We start from the raw sequence: 18,020 nt of genomic DNA, 5'->3' as shown, positions 1-18,020 counted from the left end.
CTGTCTGCTTTTATCTGTTTTTAAAATGGGTGTGTGTGCAGCATCACTAGGCTCTACCCCTCACCACTTGTCATTGGCCAAGCTTTCATTTCTCCCCTGATTGGGGGAGCTAAGTTGTGTCAGAGTGATGTCATTTTACAGCCTGCAGAAAGTCCACTCCTCCTGTCAACTTGCACACAAATCTAGATTTGAACCAAATACATATTTGCAGAGGTACATATTGTTTTAAAATCATATGCACCCATCATGCATTACAGGAGGTATACCCTGTCCAAATCTGCTCTTCCTGGGAGCTTGCATTCAGAAATGGCAATATTTTGCACTTTTTAACTGGTTTGCAATACCGGACATTACCCCAAATTTACACACATGTGCCCAAGGAGTATGGACATTAGTTGATGAAGTGTCAGATTTTTCACATGCACACATTTTGAGTAATATCCCCTTTTCCGCTAAAACCCCCCTGAACATACCACCGGGTCCTAACACGTCTTAAAATGTGGGCAGAAAAATCACAAGAATTATGGTGTCATTTAAATAATTTTCACAAGTCCGTACTATGAGTTATTCATCTTTTTAGAGTTATGTTCTGGCCCCAAAGGGGTGTGGTTTCCCCCCAGCACAAGGTTGAATTTCTGGTTTTTCCAGTTCTGCCAAGCCAGCTTGCTCTCACAGGCAGTGCCCCTCCCCTGTCCTTCCAGGAGGAAGCTCCATTTACGACTCCCGCCAATAAAACATTTGCCTGAGTCAGGACAGGGCTTTGTTCAGAGCTCCTGTATTCTGTGGGGGCTCCCCTTAATTCAATTATCAGAGAGATGGCATATCCTTAGTGTGGCCAGCAAAAGACAGATAGGCCTGGGAACACAGCTGTGACTCAAGTTTCACTCCTGATGGGGGGTAGTTGCCAGGCAAAATTGAATCACTTTAAGCTAGTTTTTAGCTACATGTCATTTCTGTTCCCCAGTTTTCAGCATTCAAATAAAACTAAACATTTTTACATATGCAGCTAGAATGCTGACCCTAAGTTTAAAACTATGACATTTAAACAATTGAAACCTATGTGACACTCAAAAGTAGGTCACTCAGTCAATTTAAACATTTAGATTTTTAGTATCTTTCAGTCCAAATTTACTTAAACTGCTGAAATCCACAGCTCAGCCAGTCTTGTTATAAACCTTCAAGTCATTTCAGAATATAACTTTACATTTGATCCACCTCTCAGTAAGTCTTTCTTTGGCTTGCCTTGGGTTCATTTATTCAGTTTTACACAAAAAAAGTAAAATCTGGTGTTGTTTTAAAACGCCGGCTTTTTGATAGTGGTGAGTACTGGTACTGCACCCCTTTTTGGGATTTAAGAAAATGAATTCCCAACAGTTATGGGTTTGCTTTTGGCAATCAGCATTGCCATTCCCAATGGTTTCAGACTACTGTGTGGGTAGTCCAATGGTGGTTTTAGGCAGTGTCCTTCTGTGCCCACATCGGCAAAAATGAGTGGCAGCCTATTCTTCATGCATTTCCCTGTGCATTTTCTGGGAAGCTCTGGCCATCATGATGTTTTCCATGTCAGTACTGCACAGTTTTGAGGTAGGGCTTGGATGCGTGGATAAAAACATCCCACAATTAAAACCAGGCACACAGTGGAAAATACAATATTAATTGTGCAGAATTCTGCCTCGACCACGGTCCCACCTCACGTGATCAAGCCAAATCTGACAGGGTGCCAGGCCCAGGAGGAAGGAGGCACCGAAACCCCCCATTTCAAGACACCGGCAGATACAATGAAATGATCCAATGGACATCTGCGGCGGTGGGAGTAGTCGGCCTTCAGGCATACCAATAAATCTTCACGTTGTCTGCACATAACCTTAGTGAAACATTGTTGCAAATGACAGGTGCACCGCGAGCTGGGAACAACGATGGTCCCAGACTGGGGGGCTCGTGCGTGGACCAATCAGAACATGGGGCTCTTATCACTGATGCCATTAGCATTGACCAATCCCCAGGGGTCCTCAGTAACAATTTTCATGTATCTACCTGAAGGGACAACCCAATTATACCACCTGACTAACCCTTAACCACTAACAATGCTCTCTATACGTATGCTATACTAACCCTACCACTCGAGGAGCCAATCCAGGGTGGCGATAGGTTTTTGCCCAGGGAGCGCAAGTAGCGCGTCATACTAAGATAAAAAGGGCCTGAGAGCCCATCGACGGAGAGAGTGTCAGGACGGACGCGTACATTCCTTGACCCATCCCTGCCGTTTGTTTAATAAACAGCAGAATCACCTTGCTTCTTGCGTGTGTCTCATACTCATTTTTTGGGATATACGGGAGGAGTTGGGGCCTCCCTGCCCGGAGGTCCGCGGACGGCCCAGCCGACCCCGGCAGAATTTCCCCCCGACACTATGTCCGTAAATTATACCAGCACAGACTTTTCAAATCATTTATGAAGCTGCACCCACACAATTATACTGCCATTATCACTGCAAACCACTTGGATGATACCCCTAAAAGAGATGACAGCACTGCCATTATAAATCTCTTTCATGAAGCGGCACCCACCAGCTATGTGGGCACTGTCAGTGTAAATAATTTTGAGGATGTTGCACCCAGAAGACATGTCATCATTACTCCTTTAAATCACCTTCATAAAGCTGCACCATCAATGTATGTCTTCATTGTCACTGTATTTCACATTTATGACACTTATGCAACCACATGCTCTGCCCTGTAAAATGCATGCTCCAATGCAAACATACACAATGTGTCATACGCCGCCTCCTGCATCACGTTTGCTGAGTCCTGTGGCATCTTTACAATCCTCTATGCAGTGCCAACCCCAAGTCTGCCAGCGCCTTGTGCGAGATTTGTGCGCCCCTCCCTGCCTCACCCTCCCCAACTTGCTGACAGCACTGGACCTCAGGGGTGGCCAGAGTCCAGGGACTACCAGATGTGCATTGGGTCCATCACTAATCACACCAAAAAATGCAGAACTGCAGGGAGCCCAGTTCTGTTGTTCTGCTGAACTGAGCCCCTTTTTAGTTTTTTGCAAAGTGTGTTTAAGGCCGGGCCAGAATGATACTTAAGTAACCGCCAGCTCAGTGTCATGTCACAACTCTCTTGTGCTTTTTCCCTCTCAGTGTACTAACTTACCCTTCCCTCTTGCTTTTCAGATCCACCAGAGCGCAAGGGGACTACTCCGGTGGTGATAGTGTACGGTATAAATATCCTTTAACATAACATATGCAAGACAGAAAATATGGGCTTCAGTGATTGCACAATCTGCTGCTTCCACGCAAGGTTTTTTTAAAAAAAAATGCAACCTGCAGTGGCAGCCTAAGAGGTGGCAGTGGAGGCACCACGGGAAAGGAGAGTGTGTCAAATGGGTTGTGACCCACTCTGCCCTCCCCTGGCTCTGCTATGATTATGTGAAAACAATCCATTTAAAAGCACAGGCTGCATGTTACTCGAGACCTCCAGCCTTTTACATAACGGCAATCTCATGAGGAAGACAGAACAACAGACATTAATCTTTGTAAGTGGGCCGGGGTTTGCTGGATCCCAGCCCTGCCAGGCTCAGAAATATCATTCTGAGATGTATTCCAGCCCCGGCCGCGAGAGGACAAGGATTTTTTCCCCAAAGCCTATAACTCTCGCAGGAGAGCTTTAGGCTTCAGAAAAAATGCCTTTAATCAATAATGGTGGCAGCACCTACGAGGCATGATGCATACCTTAAATCAAAACATGCCCTTGGGCCGGCACCACCATTATCGAAGAAACGGTGGGGCCGCTATAAGCCAAGGCTGTTTTTTTCTAAAGCCTGAAGCTCCTGCTCATTTGCACAAACTTCAGGCTTTAGGAAAAAAGACCCGAGCTTCCAGCGACCTCACCTTTTCAGCCTTAATGGTGCTGCTGTCCCTCCCGAGGCATGATGCCTGGCGTCGGGCAGCACCACCATTAAGGATGAAAAGGCAAAACATTAAAAAATGACCATTTATGTTGCAATATTGAGCCTCAGAACCGCTCATTTCAAGGGATTGAAGTGTAGGCTGTAACACATAATGCAGGGAGTAACGAGAGGGGCTAATTGCATGGCATCAATCATTCTTACCCCCTCCCATGTACATCTATATGGAATTACCATTGGCAAGTGAAATATTAGTTTTCTTCACACACATGCGTTTAGAAAATTCCTGATCTGTAAATGGGGGAAGGAAGTTTAAAAAAGGCTTCAAGGGGAATCGGACAAAGGCTAATCTCTTTATAACGCAGGTTGTTTCCAATGCCACTGCAGCAAGACAAAAAGAGTTATTGGCATTTAGACCAGCGATAAAGCAGCTCAATGGCTGATATGGGATTATCCATCCAGCATCTCTAAAGGTCACCCTCAATGGTCATATGTTCATCTTTCAGAATCCAATTGACTTGCACAATCTTATCCACAGCCACAGAAGAGACAAGATGGACACTACCAGACCACCACCCACATGAAGTGGAATATGTGCAGAAGATGTTTTTCATAACATGACCTTCTTGCCGGGATGGAGCACGGGTGAGCCCGTCCAGCTCTGGTTCTCCAACCCTTCTACTTATTGGGCCTCATCATAAGTTTGCCGGTCCAGAAACAACGATACCGGTAAGCTTGCCGGTATGTTGTTTCCAGACTGGCAAACTATGAGTTCTAGGAGCAAGTACCTTTCAGCCTGCCAGGTCTGACCTGGCAGGCGGAACGGCACCCGCTCGCAGACCTTGACGGATGCACCGGCACCATTCATGAATGGTGCTGGTGCATCCGTCCTCCCCATTCCCATGGAGTCCAATGGGACACAAATGGGAATGGGGAGTAATATTTTCAGGTGCCCGGGAATGGGCAATAACCAGGTCCCGCGGGGCTGTAATGACCTAGTAATTGCCCATTCCCGGGCGCTGGAAAATTCATTACTCCGGCGGCAGCCATGCCAGTATTTACTGGCATGGCTACCGCCAACCTCGTAATGACACCCATTTACTTTTCTTAGACTTGGTTTGGAGTGGCTGTTTTCCATTAGCCACTACTCTGCTCTACATTAGATTGATTTGGTTTGGACTGTCCCCTGCCAGGCAAGCCGTTAGTAAATAAATGCAGAGATCAGACCCTCTCGCCCAGAGGTGAGAGGGTGGATCTCAACAAAGGGCTGCCTGGCAGGGGTTCCTGTATCCGATTAATTTGGGGATCATCAAGGGGGTGCAGCCCAACGAGCGAGCAGGCGACCCCCCCTGTATTAAGCCATGTCCCAGGATGAGCCCTGGCTAATTTTTCAGTGCCACTTAACGCACTGACTGTGAGGGATCTCAAAATAGTACTGATAGAATTGTGCTTTCCTATTCACCTGGCCTGTGGCGGCAGCATCCTTTCACAGGGGAAAGGAGCCTAGGGTGCACTGCAATCAATACAGACATCGTTACTTCACCATCGTCGTAGGTCTTGCCTGGAGGTCAGAATCCTGCACAATGGCCTTCCATTGCTATGAAGCCTCGGAGGTTGACATCATCAATTGTCCTGAGAGCACAAGGGGGATCCTGCTGACCAACGGCCATATCATCCCAGGACCACATACTTCACTTTCCGTAGCCTCTATTGCTCAACAGGGTTCCTGGGTGCACTCTATGTTCACACTTCGCTCTGGGTGCACCCTGGCACCCCTCTTGTTCACCCTGGGTGGTGGGTTCTTCCTTCCGAGGGCAGTGGCTCCTGTCAATGTTCTCTGCACCCCCCTCAACAGTTAACTTCTTCTTTTGTTCCTCTATTTTAGCTTCATGTTCCTGCCCACATTGAGTCCAGCTCAAAGACCAGATCATCGCCACTGATATAAGAAAGACTCCCTGAGGCTTCAGGTAAGTTGTTACCAAGTTCCTTTTATTCAGTTACATTAAGTAGGATACTAGGAACAGGACAGACGCCCAGAAGGGGACCCAGCCTGGGACCCTGTTCCACTGGCTCCCACCACCCAGGCTTATATGACTCCAACTGCCTAAACTGCTACCTCAATCATCCACAAACATTCCAATCACTTACACAACACTCTCATTATGTAGTAACACACTCCTTACATCCGGGAATGCACTATATAAGAATATGCTTTCATCTATGCACTAAAACCATGGTCTGATGAAATGCATCAATGTACACCTGGACAGGTATATAACACTGCAATGCTATAATAGTGAAAGATACAAGTTGAAGATTTATTATTAAGCGCTAAGGGCGCGTATGCTTGTCCTGAATTCCCATAAGAAATCATTGTAGGCTTCACCCAGCCCTGCATTATTTCACATAATAATAATACTATTTTAGCATTTATATAGTGCTACGAACCCTCAGGCATCTGAGTGCTTCTTATTATTACCCATGGTGAGTGGTGCTCATTTATCGACCTCGGTAGGATGAAAGGCTGAGTTTGGCCCTGCTGGGATTCAAACCTGCGTCAGCAGGCTCGCCTGTGCTAGCTGACCAGCGGTACATAGCATGTACTTTCTTTGCACGTGCAAGGTGCTAGGCATTCTCACATCTGTACTTGGTGCCACTTCCTCATCAATGGCTTTGCATTTTGGTCAGAATGCCTTCTCCTTTTCATAACACTGCAAATTTCCCTTAACTCTAGCTGGTAACTCTATGGGCCCCATTTTGATGGAGTGGGTAAATGGCCCAGAGGTGGTAAACTTTGCAGAGACGCATTCTTTGGTTTCAAACGGTTTCCACCACTGGGACATTTTGATCTGGCTTCCTTAGAAGAGAAGGAGCACAGAGAGGAAATTCCACTTGGTGCAGGGATAAAAACAGCATCTCCTCCTGCATCACACCTTTTTTAGAATCTTTATTTTTGTTTTTACGAGATAACGCGGCCAACCCATAAGACAAATGTTATTATTATAATAATGATTATAATAATAATGATAATAATAATAATAATAATAATAGCATACCCATCTGCGAGTATCGCCCTCTCTCAAACATCTTACTTTGCCAGAATGGTAGTGGTACGTCCCTGGAGCAAGTATCTACAGGAATGTATGCAGTATGGAATAATTTGATGGCCGCGATGGTGGCATTAAAAGAAATGATCAATAAAGGGGACGAGCGTCGTTATGCCACTGCGTCGCATTTTAATGTGAGTGAGAGACTGAATCCCTGTGGATTGTGAGTGCAAAAGGCAGGCAGAATTCATGGGTGTAATTTTAGGGGGGGACGCGGGTGTTTGTCCCCCCCAACTTTCATGGCACACCATTTTGTCCCCATTCATTTGGCTGGGAAACCTTTTCTTCAGATGTCATGTCCCCCCCAACATTTTCAGCAAAGTTACTCCACTGGCAGAATCCATAGGAATCCTGTGTAATTATGGTTGCCATGTTCTTACATAGTGATTACCATGATGCAAGTGCCTTTTCCCCATGGGGAGGACAGTGACAAGGAAAACCCACGTGCTGCCAAGATTCCTGCACCAGGTGAAAAATGATTACACAGCCTCTGTATAGGACTGGAAATGCAGATGCGGATCTAGTTCATATCCGCTCTAGCACATCTTCCACCTGCATCAATGTGCCCATGGCATCTTTTATGTTTCTGCCTTTCTTCAACTTCCAACGTTTCAAGACGTTTATCCCGAATTGGGATAGGGGAGGAATGTGACGTTCCCTTCTCTGGTCTTGCAGTTTACACAGTAAAGGCAGATACAGGGCCTGATTTACAAATCGTTGTTTAATGGGATTGTGCAATTAAAAAAAAAAAACACTTTTGTAATACAGAGCCAAACTGTTTATTGCGGATTACCATTTCCATCAATAATAATTTGCCATGTTATTCACCTTCAATAGTACTTCCGGTGATGCAGGAGTTCTTCAGAGCTTCTTGGCTGCTTTCCTTCCCCTCTTCCATAGGTCTCTGTCAGTAGACAAGAGGAAAACATGTCAAATGAAATATGAACTGCCTTTCTTTGTATTACTTATTTTCATCAGTTATTGTGATATATGTTTGTTGCACACATGCTAGTTTAGTTACGCCAGAGTCGTGCAACAGCTAGACTGTTCTCCAGATGTTTCGACTAGGCGGTGTAACCAGCAGTCACTTAGGTGGTGTCGCTAGGGCACTCTCTGTGGACTCTGTCACAGGGCCTCATTACGACCCTGGCGGTAAGGGGTTAACGCCAGCGTTAGCTGCGCCGACCCCTTACCGCTAATTACGAGGTCCCCTAGTGCCATGGTGCTTTTAACACCTGCTTTTAGCAGGTGTTAAAATCCATGGCGCTAAGGGACCATGGAGTTAATTACGCCACCGTAATTTACGGTGGCGTAATTAACGCCTTCCCCACTCCCATTATGCCCTATGGGGCAAAAATGGGAATGGGGAAGGGTAAATGGGGATTGGGGACTTACCGCCCCGCCTAGGTCGGAATGGGGCGGTAAGTCCGCCAACCACCATGGCGTAAACGTAGTTTACGCCATGGTGGTAAAGTCACGGCCCAGGCGGTAACTTACCGCCTGGGTCGTAATGAGGCCCACAGTGTTCTTTAGCACGCTTAGCTCACCTTTAACAGATGTGGTCAAGCAATCAATGTTGAATTGGGGTTGAGCGGATGAGGGCTTTGGGGGTTATCACCAAACACGATATAGTATAGCTGCAACCAGAGCTCACCAAGCTATTTCATGAGCAAATAGCTCTTTAATCCCTCAATTGAATGAATGCAGAGTGTGTTTGGGAAGATAAACCTATTATACAACCCTAACCTTTGAAGTGGTTAAGCCACATGGAGCCGGGCAATCGTGCACAATGATTCCAAACGCCCCTCTGAGTATGAGACTGATTGGATGAGGCTTGCATAGTAGGAACGGAAATGTGACCCACAAAGATGCTTACTGAAGAGGCTTGCATACTATGGCATCAACCACCTGTTCCAAGGGCTGGAACGGGTGGTAATGACCTTGGGCCCGGGTTAAAGTCCAAAGCAAAGCACGGACTTTTAACAAGGCCCTGGGATGAGACCACCCGTTCGAGACCTTGGAACAGGTGGTAAACTCCATTAGCACCCGTCCGGTGGGCTGGGATAGGGCTAATTTAAAGTATCCCGTTCATGGAATGAAAGGACTGTTGAATGATGGCTGCTATTGAAAGGGAAGGTGGGGCTTTGTACGGAGACCCTCTTCCATTTCCATGGTGGCCTCAAGGATGAAGACGATGAAGAGGAAACAGCAGCGACGAGTGCTGCTGCGGTAATGAGGTAAGTGGGGAGTGGGAATTAGTTAAAAAGGGTCGGGGGACGATGGTAGGCAGATGAGCGGCCATCAGGCAGCTTGGAATGTGGGCTAACATTGGGAGATTGAGCCCATGTTCCTAGACTCCTCTTTGGCTGGCTCACCCGTCGAGGGTGCTAATGGCACTTGAAATCTAAAAAATAAAACTGCCATAGTGACTCTCGTAATCACTACCCTTGACTACTTTGCCAGTCTCCTTCCTGGCCTCTCTCTTTACTCCTTCTGCTCGCTTGACAAAGTACTCACAGATACTGTTTACAGTTTTACCCAATCTTCTTCCGCCTTCAAATGCTGCCTTCATGCTGGATATCGCTCCATGAAATACCATTGCCTATTTAAATTTTAATTGCATGTTGACAAATCCTTGCATGTTTCTGCCCCCCATGCCCCACTACCTAGCCAACGCCATATCTCGCTTCTCTCTCCCCTCTGCACCCTCAGCACTGGTTCAATCCCAAATATCTCTGTTCCCCCGTGTTTCCTGAGCTCCTCTCTCACTTCTGCTCATTCTCCCTTCTTGCCACAATGTATTGGAATAATAACAATATGCCACAAATATCCACTCAACCAAATCCTCCCTAAAGCTGCACCTCATAAACGAGGAATCCCTACATGACTTCCCCTCCCTGCCCTACCTGTTGCCAACTTCACTGAACTTTCTAACCTGTGAATAGCCTGTGCTCAGAAACCTCTCCATGTAATGTGTGTCCTGCGCCTGGGTTCTGTAGCACACACGTGTGTGCCGGTTGCTTCCGCCCCACCCAACCAACATTTATATGACACCTGACTCAGGATTGCCCTTCTGCCTGCTAATTGCGTATGTAAGTGTTTCTGGGTGGAAATCCTGCATCATCAATAGATAAACAAAATACAATAGATACAAGCCAGAAGTCCTAGTTACCTCCAAGTGGAGAATTAGTGAACAGTGGGAATTGAAGTGTGAGAAAGGGATTGTAGAGTGTGCGGCACCTGAATCCTACATCTCCAGGCCTATCTACTAAAGAAACTGAAAGGAAGACCAAAGCTTTCTGGGAACTGAAGTCCAATTGGCCATATAAGACACTGAATGGATAGCTACAAAATGCAGGTAAAGAAGGTGGACAATCCTAACCATGTACATGTCAACAGGTAAATGAACTGGGTCTAGTTTCAAGGCACAACGAAGAGACCCAGACCAACTGACAAAACCTTGTGCCGGCAAAACATTTAACATCTATGTCTGGCCTATTGTCATTGTTTCAAGAAATATCTTCTAGTCTCACCCTACAGAGATTCAGCCTTAATTGCTCGACCACAACTATCATAAGTGAGCCAAGGTACCAAACCAATTTTTTAAATCACCCACAGCATGGATTTACAGTGGCATAAACCCCAATCAGCCCTTGCCAGTAGTTCCCTCCCCCTGTGTGTTCCCCCTAGCACTTGCCTATCCCGAAGGGCCATTTCTCCCCGCCTTGCACCTGTATACCTCCACTCTGTCCTGCACTCATCTCCCACCCTGCCTTTGTCCCTTCCGCCATGACCGGCACTCCCCCCCCCACTCCTCCCCTCTACTTCTTGTTACTGCACTTACACAATTCAAATGACACAAGGCCTAGTAGGACCGTTAATGCTGTTTTTCTTCTCTGTCCATCCTCCCCTTTTTTGTCTTGTGGTGGCTTGTAACACCATTTGTTGAATAGGCACTTTATTAATCACCAATACAATAACAGAAAATGTATAACGTGAGGGGGTATGGAGGTCTTATGCCAGAATATCTGAAGAGCCATATATTGCCTACCCTTAGATCCATGACAGGTGTGATGCAGCAACAGAGTCTGCGAGTGACCACTAATATGATCAGGAACACAAAGGCAGCCTCTGGGGTCAAGATGATCTGTGCCAAAGCTCAGATTTTGATACGAGCCAAACCTCATCCATAAATAACACTGTTCTAAGTTGATATCAGATCTCCTGCGATGTTCAATGTACTGTTCCAGAGACCAAATGCTGATAGAAGGGATTGGGTTTGGGAAAGTGTCACAGCATTATTCACAATTATGTATTCATTTGAGTTTGAAGGTCATTGCTGCTCGGGGCTAAGGGCATCATGTGGCAACGTTGTGAACAATGACAAAGATGGTTTCTTGGTACAAATAGGTATGTGTATGTGTACAGGAAAGCTAGAAGGAGAAATCAGATTTATTCACATTATTATGACCAGGGTACTTTAGAAAGGATTGCACCGTAAACGTTTTCTCAGCAATTCCTATTGAGGTAACATGGTCTCATTGTTGAATCTTCCTACACTGGTAGGCATTACCCCTGTGTGCAGTTGTGAGCTGTACCTCAAAACCATGAAACTGCCACCAACCAGGAACCTTCAGTGTGTCAGGAGTTTTTGTGTTTAAGTAGTACTGTGATCAGTATCGGATCTTTATTGAAGGGATCGAGGAAAACCTTGTGTAACAAAGCCACAGCAGAATCCTGTAAGAGGCAGTAAAGTCCCTGTAGGAGACCATCATTCCTAGAAGTCTGGTTGAGTTCGAGCAAAGTATGGCTGCCTCTGCTTCCTCTATAAACATCACATTCTTGCATCTCTGATGTATCTGCCACCAAGCAGGACATTTTCATTTGATTACAGAAGTAGCCAATGAGTCTCATGCCAATGGTGTCCTCCGATATGTCAGTCAACAGTTCAGCATTCATTGGCGTTTTCCTCATGGACAATGCTAAGTCTGTTCAACTCCATCTTTTATGTAGCCATGGCTATGCCATTGTCCAAAAGCTTTCATCTACGTGTTAGTAGTTAGCTTCTTTTCTCTCCTTGTTCAAATAAGTTCTGTCATAGTCTTAAGAGGACATATCCCACCTGCTCATACAGATGTTTGTTAAGTTCATATTTTATTTCTGGGACGTTAGACAATGTGTACGGGATTTTAGGAATACTGCGTTACTGAATCCTTGATTTCCCCATAGGATCTTTCCCACATGTTCAATATGTCTGTTCTAAATAAAGACATCCTTGAGGTATCACACATGCATCATTTGCATGCCAACCATATTGCCCAACAAGAAATCTAAGCAGTCAGGTTTTTTTTTTAAGATATAGTCAAATTCTGCAATAACGTTCAATAACAGTCATGAGCGCACGCCACACTACCTCACGCATTAATGTCTTTGTAGTCAATCGTCTGAATCTGGTGTATATTTTCAGTCATTTGCTTGAAATAAGAGTTGAGCACATGGTGTTTGTCTTCTAAACCGTCAAACGAATATTCACAAAAAGATCTGGGAACCCCTCTACCGAACACAGCCAAATAGCCTATTCCATGGGATGTTTTCCCACTCTCAAGGGTCTACCACCACGATTTAGCTCACTATACCTTTCACAGAGGAGAAATATATATTTGCATATCAGACTGGTCCCACCCACATGGCCAGTTCAGCAGCAAAATGCTTGGCAATTCTCCTTCTCCTCTCAGCAACCTGCGATGAACCCAAATCGAGTCATCACAAGTTCATTGGTGATAACCTCCTCCCATGGGGCCAGAGGGCAGCAGCCGCTACCTGATCCTTACCCTGCAGGTGGCTATGGGGGAGGATCACAAGGGAGGTGACAGTCACTGGAGAGATGTCATAGCTTCATTGGTATCCCCATGTTCCCATGAAGAAGACCAATGTTGCCCAATACCTTGATGGCCTATTGCCAAACATCTGTGTCCCCTATAGGAAAAATAAAGAAACATATTTCCAACACCCATTAGGCCAACACCTGAAAAATAAAGGCCCTAAGAATACCCTTTTCAGTTCTAGTTTTTCTTCATGTAGGGCTGACCTTCCACTTGGAAGCATTGAGAAAGCTCCACATATTATGCATCAGAAACCATTGTAGGGACTTTAATTTCCAAAACGACCTAAATCATTTGTTTATATCAGCAAACTTCAAATCCCACAACCACCTGGATACTGAGATGAGGAGGATGGAGGAAGTGATGCACAGCAACACGGATGTCAAGTATAATTAATATGCTAGTTGTTGGAGGAAGACACCTGTGTGCAGGATCTTAAAAATTGGTAACCAAGCTATGACAGAGAGCTTGAGAGAGGATGTGTCTTCTACAGAGAAGGCAAACAGAAGCTGGAGGCATGTCCTAGTGTGCAGAAGCTGGAGGCACAAGTTGGTGTGCGGAAGCTGGAGGCGCAAACCTGTGTGGTGAAGCAAAGAAGTTTGTCAGCCAAGAGGGGAAGTGACGTGGTGTGAGCATGGTATCACGAGGAGACTCCAGAAGCCGAGACAGGGTTCCTGGGCATCCAGTAACTGAGAGAAGCAGCATTTTCCTTAATGGGAGCCGAGAAGAAACCGGAGTGCAGAAGTAAACCACGAGAGAAGCTGGAGAGACACCACAACCGCCCAGAGTGAGGAGTAAGCTGCACAGGCACGCTGCATCATGCAAGCAAGACCGAGAATGCTAAAGAGGACCAGCAAGTTAACTTGAGTAGAGTGGGGACTCCAGTGCATTTTGGCAGACACGCAAACAAGAATTTGAACATTGTAAAGTTATGGGAAGTGAAATTACAAGAAGATTGTGTATGAGTAAAAATGGAAGAAAGCCAATATGAGCCCCAATAAGAAGAACATGCAAATGTGGGGAACGTTTAAAAAGGAACTGTGAAAACAAGTAGAAATAAATATTTATACCAAGATAAGAAAGGTATATGCTACGTGGATACAAAGAGGAACTGTAATACAAACTAAGTCATGGAAGCCATGGCAGGAGAGTGCACCAGGCAGTTGAAAATGCATAAAGGGTCCTGGCAGGGGAGTTAACAAGGCAAATTGAAAACCTACCAGGAGTAACAAGGCAAATTGAAAACCTACCAGGAGTGTCAAGCAGAAAGAGTATTTGTCAAATAAAGAAGAAACTTTTGTTTAAAGAAGGAACTTTTTGCTAAAGAAGAACTTATAAAGCTAAACAGTGTTTCATCTAACAGGATTGTTGTCAGCCAAAAAGGACACCAAGAATTGTAAAACTCAGCAACATTTTGTGATTTCTGTGAAGAATCCAGGGGAAAAGAATCACCCTATAGAACTAGGGTCTTTTCCTTTATGGCAAACATTTGTGTTGGAGATATTCTATTTTTATTTAAGAACACCTTTTTGCCAATACCAGGTTAAAGACATTTTCCTTATCACTTGGTTATTTTGTTTTAGTGTGAGGGTCAGGATAGAACGTTTGGACACAAGGACGGCTTTTGATACTGACAAAGACAGATCCTTAGTTTCTGGTTCTTAGGTAGTGAAACTCCTTTTTAAAATAGGGTCAGAGAGGCATTTTCCCAACCCAGTTAAGTTGTATAAAAGTCTTTAACCAAAAACATGAAAACAAGTCCGGCTTTCATTTCTGACTCGTCACAAACCCCAGACATGTGTTTCGGCCTAGTTGGGCCTCATCGGTGAGGTGAAGTTGTGCCTCTCTAAGCCCAGTGAGCAAGGGGTTCACATCTGGATTACCCTGGGAAACTTAGGGTGAAACCGCAAGTTCCTAACAATTCGCAAAAAGGTCTGGGAGCCTGTATACCACAAACAAACACTCCCAAATAACCAGTTCTATGGGAAGGTGCCCACTCAGGAGGGTCTAAAACCACGTTTCAGATCACTTTACCTTCCACAGAGGAGAAATCTTCGTTTGCATATCAGTCTGGTCCTATGAATGATATTAGATCACGGTCAGACTATTTTTGGGATCCATGCATTTTCCAGATGAAAAATTGAGTTTTTCAGAAAGGAACATGCAGTCTTGGAGATAATATATATTTGTATTTTAATTATTTTGGTTTTTAACTTTCAAAAGGAAATAGGTCAGACAATCAGGATGTACAACTGACTGAGGGCGGGGCATCTGTGGTCTTGAAAGTATGAGTTAGCCACATGGCAATGTCATCTATGTTTACTAATCCTGACCAATTTGCATTCTATTCTTCCTTTCTAAAATGGGGTCTGCACGTTTCTGATTTCCTTACTGGCCACTCTCTTGAACGTCCTATGATTCCTGCAGCCTAATTGAGCAGCTCAACTCATTCTACTCTCTGACATATTCCAACTATTTCAAACTACACTTTGCTGAAGGCAAAAACACATGCATGTAGACTCGGAGGGTAGTTACAGAAATAGCATATGGGCCCATCATGTGCCCTTGCCATCTGGCCATGTGAGGGAGCATGCCTTCTTCCTTACAGTCATCTAAAATGGTGTATAGCATGGCCGTGACAGTCTTTCACAACCCCCTCACTACCGTCAGGATACCCTGAAAAGGCCTAAGCAAAGCTATCTTTCCATCCCCTTTTTCATTGAGGACTGTTTTCATGAGAAGCACTATTCATCAGCAAATCAAAGGCCTTGTCAGCAGTTGCTGCCTAGAGGGCATAGGACAAAGGATTCTGCAACGTTGGGCTCTTCAGACCACATGCTCCCTTTCAATTGCTTCTGTTGGCTAGATCAGTTCAAAACACCTGGAGAAACAAACGGTTAAAATCCCTAGCACATAGCGTGTTTTCATGCTTAGTTGTTTTGCCAATTTCTAGTTGTATACTACTGCTGTCAAATGTTTGCCTTCTCTTTAAGACGCTCACCCGGTGTGGGAACATAAGGATGGAGAGAAGGTCCTCTAATTGCAATGGCAATATAATAGGAAACATCTAACATTGAGATGATAAGAGCTACAGTGTTGGGGACAGGGGGTTGCTAGGTTTCAGTAGTAGTGAAACCTCCTCCTCTCTTCTGGTCTTGTTGTCAATCACGGTCTGAAGAACATATTTCTGAATAAAGTTCATAATGTTGCCTGGAATATATTTGTAAACTTATAATAAATGCTACTTGAAACTCATCCTGGAATTGGCATACACGAATGAAATAATCCTTCCAAGGAACTTGTTTGTTGTTAGGGATTCATTCAAATGCTCCCTCTCCTTGCACGTAACTCTGTTAACTCCACCCATTTAATCGTGTATGTAACTTTAATGCCTAGAGGCAATGAAAAGAGCATACATCCTGTTATACATGACCCACTAACATTGCATACTATTTAAACTGCTTGAGCAACTTCTTCTTTGATTTCGGATGTATAACCTCTGGTATTGTACTCCGGGACTAGTTTAAGCTTCCTCTTAGTAACACAAATAAACAACATGTCTATCCATTTCAGCTTCCAGCTTGAGAACAACGGATTTACCGGATTTATTTTTTTCACTGTAGAGCTGCTTTGCATCCAACTGTGCCAGCTCAGTTTTGCCAGTTGGCAGGGACGATTCATCACACAATAATTCCTTTTACCTAGAGTCTTTGGCCTACAAAAGAGCCTCCAGCTACCTTTGTGGTGCTGTTTCTACTGGATTGTTTCATTATTTGTTCTGGGCGCTTATCAAGGGATGTTTTCCAATGTGCCTGCACTGCCCTGTTTTGAAGTGCTACACTCTTTTAGGTTTGGTATGTTAGACTGTCGTATTTTTTGTGCTATGTCACGCTATATTTTTCAGTTATAGAAACATGCTGTGCAATGTCTTATTCTGTTTGGATCAATGTGCTCTTTTCCCAAAGCTTAATGCAAGTTAACTAGAATCTAACTGAATACTACTGTTTTAATTACATGCATTTGTTTGTACTCTTTCACTTCTTTTGGGGGGATGGGCTTGGTCCTAATAGGTCTGTGGCATTCGGACGTGCAAGTGCATTGATGAGAAGTGTGGGTGAAGTGGATGGAAGGGGGAGCAGAGAAGTGGGCAGGTGCTGCAGGAGGGCCCAAAAGGGAAGTGCTAGGGGGAGCCAGGAGGAGCACCTCAGGCTAGGTGCTAGTACAAGCGGCTCTCGAGGGAGCTATGCAGAGCCACCAGGCATGGGCTTGCAGGGCAATGCAAAAGGTGTTGGGGGGGCTGGTAATGATGGGTAGGAAGGGCCCGAGAGCATGTGAGGTTCATGGGGATCAGGCCACCTGTCACAGCAGTCGGGTGATTAACAGGGAAGGGAACAAGGGAAAGAGGTACAGAAGTGCAGAGTTTTGAGCAGTTTCCGGAATTTAAAGCGGTACGGCTCAAATCTGAGAGGGGTAGGGAGGCTGTTCCAAAGGGAGGCACCATCCATGGAGAGAGATCTGCCCCCCTGGAGAGATATGGTTCCTGGTCTTGAGGCCGTATTCTGGATTAGCTGGATGGGGCTAAGAGAAGGAGATTTTGAAAGAGGCTGTTGCAGTAGTCTAGTCCGGAAAGATCCAAAGCTGTGGAGACATCGAGCTTCTGGGGGAAGGAGAGAAAAGCAAGAATGCCTCTGAGGAGTTGGAGCTTGAAGTGAGGCTTTTTGGTAAGGTCCATGATGTGAGGGGTGAAGGAGAGAGCGGTAATACCAGCACTTGTTTGCCAGTGGGATGTCTGATTTACCACCAGCTCTTGGCTGGTGGTAAATCCGGCTACCCCACTGGCAAACTTGTATTCTGCCAGTTCCAGAAACGCTCTGGTAAACGGAATTAAAGGCATGTTATTTCAGGACTGGCAGAGTCATTATGAGACCCAATGCATCCTAAGCTGCTTTCCCTGTGCACCTTAACTTATTATTATTATTATTATTATTATTATTATTATTATTATTATTATTATTATTATTATTATTATTATAGAAATAAAGAGCACACAAGAGATTGTGAATTTGTGCTTAATATCTAGCATTGTCAATGTGTTGTCAAGGTGTTGTAGAATTCTTTTTGT

The 18,020-nt window shown here is 45.0% G+C and overlaps 1 protein-coding gene across 1 annotated transcript in view; it reads right to left on the bottom strand.

Moving 5' to 3' along the window:
* TNFSF8 (TNF superfamily member 8) overlaps positions 1-18,020 on the bottom strand; it is a 215,988-nt gene that overhangs the window by 108,550 nt on the left and 89,418 nt on the right. The window contains exon 2 of the mRNA XM_069609675.1: positions 7,845-7,920. Within this exon, the coding sequence (XP_069465776.1) occupies positions 7,845-7,920 (76 nt within the window). The remainder of the gene's footprint in view (positions 1-7,844; positions 7,921-18,020) is intronic.

Source organism: Ambystoma mexicanum, chromosome 8, assembly GCF_040938575.1.
Source record: "Ambystoma mexicanum isolate Mex_15411 chromosome 8, UKY_AmexF1_1, whole genome shotgun sequence".
NCBI classification, from domain to species: domain Eukaryota; kingdom Metazoa; phylum Chordata; class Amphibia; order Caudata; family Ambystomatidae; genus Ambystoma; species Ambystoma mexicanum.
This window is presented reverse-complemented; position numbering and strand designations above follow the sequence as displayed.